The sequence below is a fragment of the Varanus komodoensis genome, unplaced genomic scaffold (genome assembly GCF_004798865.1).
Source record: "Varanus komodoensis strain SLA01 unplaced genomic scaffold, ASM479886v1 scaffold4, whole genome shotgun sequence".
NCBI lineage: Eukaryota > Metazoa > Chordata > Lepidosauria > Squamata > Varanidae > Varanus > Varanus komodoensis.
In genome coordinates this window covers 48,785,743-48,791,946 of record NW_025335941.1, presented here as the reverse complement: position 1 = coordinate 48,791,946, position 6,204 = coordinate 48,785,743, and the positions used below count along the sequence as shown (strand labels likewise).

The 6,204-nt window shown below is 38.3% G+C and overlaps 1 protein-coding gene across 1 annotated transcript in view; it reads right to left on the bottom strand.

Annotated features, from left to right (window-relative positions):
- Positions 1 to 1,824: 1,824 nt before the first annotated feature.
- Positions 1,825 to 6,204, bottom strand: part of LOC123029094 (gap junction beta-6 protein-like) — a 52,989-nt gene continuing 48,609 nt past the window's right edge. Inside the window, exon 2 of the mRNA XM_044441673.1 lies at positions 1,825 to 3,030. Within this exon, the coding sequence (XP_044297608.1) occupies positions 2,217 to 3,030 (814 nt within the window). The 3' untranslated portion in view covers positions 1,825 to 2,216. The remainder of the gene's footprint in view (positions 3,031 to 6,204) is intronic.

Genomic DNA, 6,204 nt, shown 5'->3' with positions numbered 1-6,204 from the left:
TTGTCAAGAAAGAAATGGTCTACTTCCCATAAAGACTGGAAAAGGCAGCTGGGAAGGAGGACAGATGCACACGTGTGTGTGTGTGTGTTTCTACAGAAGTCATCGTGTTCTTGTCATTCTCTACTCATGATCATTTTTGGGTTTTTGATGATGTTGTAAACCTCCAGGTTTGGTTCTGTGTTTTCACAAAAACTTTCTGCAAGTTCTTTTAGAGTAAGGAAAATGCATCATTTAATATGAAAGGAAAACTAATTGCTTTTTTACTTGTATATCGCACTGTTCTGCTATACCGAAGTGCCACTTGGAGATTATGTAGTGAAAAATTAGGAAAGTAAATGCTCTTGTGCAGTGCTTGTATAGGCCATGATAAAGGGAACATAATCCTACAAATGGATATTAGGATCTCAGTTTTGCAAAGAAACCAAAAGTGGACCGAGTGGATTAAACAGTTCATGAAGGAAAGCTCTTAAATGTTAGCTCAGTTTCCCCTCTAGTTTCCCCACCCTTCTGTGTCATTGTGACCCCAGTATACCGGCTAGCCCTGGCACACAAGTGCCCCACATAAATCTCTGCAAAACCCTTCTCTGTCCAGTCTCCTCTATGTTTCCCCCATAAGCATTATGGATCCCATTTGCTTAGCTGCAACTCCAGTATAATCCAGCCCATTGAGATCCACCCCTCCATAATTGGCAATAGCCTGGCCATCTATGTACAGCAGCCCCTGCTTCAAGCATCCAACTCCAACATGCCTTTGAGGTAACTTCTCCACCTTTGAGTCCTGTACGGTATATCTATGGTATTCATTTTTCTTCCTTACATGCTTAGCATGCCAAGATTTTTTGTAGTACATAAAATGCACAGTTCCCTACTAGAGTTCATACAGTGTTGATTAATAACAAGCTAATTCCCAAAGTGATGTTTGTTTGAATGTCTTATTCTTGTGTGATAAACCAATCCCTATTGGAAGAGGCTTGTGTGTACATATCACTGTTGAAAGTTCATGTATATGTGGGTATCTCAGAATGCATGAATGCTTATGAATGTATGTAGAAAAGATGCTTATTTTTCTCTAAAGTTTTACTTAAGGGTTGTGCTGAAACTTGTGCCGTTAAGCCTACTGGAGTAGAGGAAGGGGATAGGGATATATTTGTCTTGCCCCTGGCTCTATTACTGAATTTGCACAGCTGTCTAACTTGCCTGACTATCTTTTTTTCCCTTGATGCTTTGACATTGGGACAATGTTGCTTCATTGCTGGAGGTTTCTAAGGGCAATCCAAGGCATGTTGAGACAGAAAAAAATCCTGCAACTCCTATCGCATTAGTCTCTTAAATGTATTTTTAACTTAGTTATTGAACTTTTTAAAAAATATCATAAAAGATTACACACAAACCAAATTAAAGGTATTTTTCATTTATTAGGAATACTTTGTTCTAAAATGCTGCTCATAATGCTTGAGAGAAATTATATTCACATTATTTTGCTCATAATAGTGGAGTGGAAATTCATTTACTAGCCTTCTTCTCCTTCCCTACTGTTGCCATTTTCAGTCTATAGGTTAAAAAATTAAAAACGGACATTCTATCTTACTGAAAAATGAATATATCATAAATGTACTATAATACATAGAATTTAATAAATGGCAGTATGTAGAGTATTCATAGAATTATTTACAAATTGTAGACATATGCTTAAAATAGATAAACTTCCAGCAATATTAGATTGAAAAATGATGACAATAGTAACATTAGTGCTTACTTTTAAGAATATTAATAAAAATAGCTACTTGTTCATACAAGTTAACACCAAGGAATATAGAATCTCAGATCTTATAAAAATACTTTAATTTAATCTCACAATTAAAAACTGCTATCACAGTGGTGAAGGGTCTTGCAATACTAATAGTATCTATTCTGGAAGGCAGTAAATTTCCTTTCTTTTAATTGTATGGTCAGTCTTAATATGAAGACACTAACAAGTATCACTTTCATAAATCAAAGCTGACCTGGTAAGAATATACATTAAATGATGTAGTATCTTACTCTTTACATTCTTACACAGTTGTCTTTCAGAAAACACACATGCCTAATTCCAACTTGTAGTAATACTTATGTTAACTCAATTTATTGCTTAGTTAAATCTAACCAATTTGATGCACAGCTACGAATGTGACTATTCATGCATTCCGTATCAAATGCTTGGTACATTTTTGGTCACTTTAGCTGCTTGGAAATCCTGTTACTGTGTTTTGGCAGCTATCGGATATAAGCTCATTCATTTCATTTTGTTTACTTTCTTCTTTGTTCTCATGGTTAGTGTGGTTCTTCGGTGTTCTTGCTCTTCGAGATCTTCTAAGACAAAATTTTAGCAGCAAGTAAGAGAACTCAGTTACATTTAGCATAATGCAAATGCCAGACACTGCAATCATGAAAATGGTGAAGACTGTCTTTTCAGTGGGCCGGGAAACAAAGCAGTCCACTATGTTGGGGCAGGGCCAAATGCTGCATTTCAGCAGGCGAGGCATATGATACCCCTGGTACATATAGTAAAACACATACATGAAGGAAGCTTCAAAGATCAGCCTGAACAAGATGCTGGCAGTGTATGTCCACCATAAGGGGCCTTCAATATGAAATCTCTGTCTCTTTATTTCTTCTATGTCCTTATATTCACAGCCTTTTTCCCCCTTTTGGAACTTCTTTTTCTTTTCATGCCTTCTGTATGCAACATGCATTGCCACCAGGAGCGCAGGGGTGGAAACAAATATGAGCTGGAGTGCCCAGAGTCTGATGTGAGAAACTGGGAAAAAGTAATCATAGCATACATTTTTGCATCCTGGTTGCAGAGTATTGCAGACAAAATCAGCTTGCTCATCACCCCAGACTTCCTCTGCAGCTACTACAAGGATCATAATGCGGAAGATGAACAGCACAGTCAGCCAGATCTTTCCAATGCTCGTGGAATGTTTGTTTACCCCTCCTAAAATTGCCTGCAGCGTTCCCCAGTCCATTGTATCGTTTGAGTCTTTGGACCTATTATGACAAGAAGAATAGGTCAAAAAGATTATTTAATGAAATAATCCATTAAGAATGAGCTACACCAACATTGTAAGAAGCCTTTATAAGCAGAACAATTGAAATAAAACAGACTTTTATATTAAATATGAAGTCTTAAAAGATTTCAGAAAATAATGAAAAGGTTAATACACACACAGAGTCTGCTGTAATCCTAATAATGGTCTCTTGCACACCTCCTTTGATACTACTTGCATGATAAATGAAAAGAAACTTTCACAGGAGTGCAAGCATGGTATACAAAGGTTTTTGCACAGAGGGTTGGAATGGAGAGGAAACACTTGCAGTACTTCTCGCACTTGTAGTTGCATCATCTCTCTTACTTCATCCCAAATTGCTATGAATTTACAGCACCACGTTTAGTGCTGTTACTAGGCTTGCCACTTTTCCCCAGGGAAATTATGAACAGCCCAATCGCACAGTGAGCCAGAGGAAATTTAACAGCCTTACAGTTTCCTTTGAGCCGATGCACCACCCTAAGGCTCACTGGAATGACAGCCCAAAATTTCCATCGAGTTTAGATTTTCTGCAGATTCTCTTTTTAGAACCTGTACCAAGTGGCTTTCTCCTTCTCTCCATTTTATCATCACAACAAGAGCCCTGTGAGTAGGATAGACTCTGAATCCGTGAGTGGCCCAAAGTCACCTAGTGAGCCTCCTACCGGAGCAGGAACTAGAACCTGGATCTCCAGAGTTCTAGTCCAGCACTTCAGCAACCACGTTGTTCTCATTCAACACTGGCTCTCATTGATGATACAAATTCAGTATATCAGTTGAAGATGTAATTTTCAATTCAAGTTACAAAAGCAGTGAGTATAATACGTATGAAGAGTCATTTCATGCACAATGTACTGCCGTTTGGGATTTTGTCTCTAAGAGAAAATAATTACCAACAAAATCCAGAATATTTTCTATTTGTTATGTACCAAATTTACAAAATATGAAAATCCATAATAACTATGCATTACTAACATTCATGTAAATATACCCATTATGTAAGTAAGAGAGAACAGAGACTGGTAACATTTGATTGAGAGCCAGTGTGGTGCAGTGGTTAAGAGCATGGGACTGGGACTCAGGCGATCCGGGTTCGAGTCCCCGCTCGGCCATGGAACCCACTGGGTGACTTTGGGCCAGTCACAGACTCTCAGCCCAACCTACCTCACAGGATGGTTGTTGTGGGGATAAGATGGAGGAGGAGAATGATGTAAGCTGCCTTGAGCCCTTGGTAGGAAAAAGGCAGGATATAAACCCAAAAATAAATAAAATAAATAAAATTTTGGATTGTAATAAAGACACTTCTACAAATGTCACCCGGAAGGAAACTTGCATTAAAGCAGTGATAGCTATTCCTCTTCATACAGTTCTGGTGAATAATTTCCGTGTTGTAGTTTAAGTCAAAAGGTCAGTCCTGTAAGCCAGTTCATTTCAAAAGATCAGAGCTAACAGAAAAGCAAAAGAATCAACAATATAACATTTGTTTAATTCTCTACCATTCCCTGAGAGCCTTAATATCAAAATAGGCCAGCACATCAGGGAATGTATTACAATGTCACTGAAAGTTGCCCAAGGCATCTAATTCCACAACTTATTGTCCAAAACAGAAGAATCCACACCTGCATGTTTATAGTATATTTGTTAGACAAGAACTCCCATCCATGATTATTATCTGGATGAAGCTGATGGGAGTTAAGAGTCCACAGTTCCTGGAGAAACATCTGACAAGCCACAAGTTTCTCCAGCCCAGCAGTATTTAATTCATTTGACAATAATCTTTAAAAATGTTATATTTTGTTTATAGCAAGGGTGGTGTAACAACACATGCAGGATGCAGTTAAGTCAAGTCTGATCCCTGGTATGTGTCATGGTGTAACCTTTCATAACCCTGACTCAGGTTAGGAGTGCTGGGTAGCAAACAAGCTTAGCCACTTCTGTGTCACACCCTTTAACCTAAGAAAGCACCAAGGATCTTTTCTGCTTTGCTAGCTGAACATAGTGCAATATTGCTGTTTTAGATTTAGAAACTGCTAGACAGAGCCAGATTCTTAGCTAACCAGTGTTATTTTAGAGATTAGTGAAACTGAAACTTTTAGAAAGAATACAGGACTGTTTCTGGAGTCTCTAGTTGCACTCCTCCATATGAAGCATACAGCGTAGCACACATTATACTGCATGCTTGTAACAGTGATTAGGTTTTTTATAGATTGGACAAACCTAGTTCTGAGTCCTAGGTTAAAGTCACTTCACCTAGTACTAAAGCAGGAACACCAAGCTTCATCCCAGTACAAATATTTGTCAAATACTTGTGTGCCCATGAAACCATTCAAAGGATGAAGCTCCTTCAGTAATTCACCTTAAAAACAAACACATTTTATACATTTTACCAAAGCATTATGCTAGGATGTGAATCCAGATGCCTTCATTTTTTTGCTGAGCCTCGATCATGTTTTTCCCAGTGTTACCTATACAATATGCATTGTACATCTCAGAGACATTTATGAGCCAAGGGTCCATTTCTGCAATATGTGAGGGCCTGGCTCTCAGTTTTTGTCACCTGGAGTAGAGCCTACATGGCTCTCCTTCACTAGGACCTACTGCACCCTGCAACTCAGATATAGCTGACTCATTTTGCACCCCATCATGTTGGCTGAAGATGTCTTCCAGCATGCATTAGGCAGAAAAAGCTTAACCTTTCAAAAAGTCAGCAAACAGTTTGGGAGCAAAGCTCATAGAGGCTAAGATATTACAACAACTTTATATTAATGATGACATAAAAAGTACAACTAAGGGATAGAAACAGGAATTCCTTACATCTGTTGTATCCCTGTAAAGTGAGCAATACAATTTACCAAGAAAAAGAAATGTTAATAAAGCATAAGTGCAGTGTCTTCCGAACAACCTACCATGCTCACCTAGAGAGAAGCCAGATGCATTCCAATATAAGTAGTGCATAATATGGCATCAGTGTAATCGATCGATCCCGGTAATAGAGGTTTATATGTTTAACACATCTATGGTCCCAGGAAAATGCAGTGCTCCTGGATAGATTTTTAGGACTACTCAAAAGTCCAAAATGAAGACAGAAAACTTGAAGATCCAATGGCTCCTTCACAGACTAAAGAGGCAAACCACT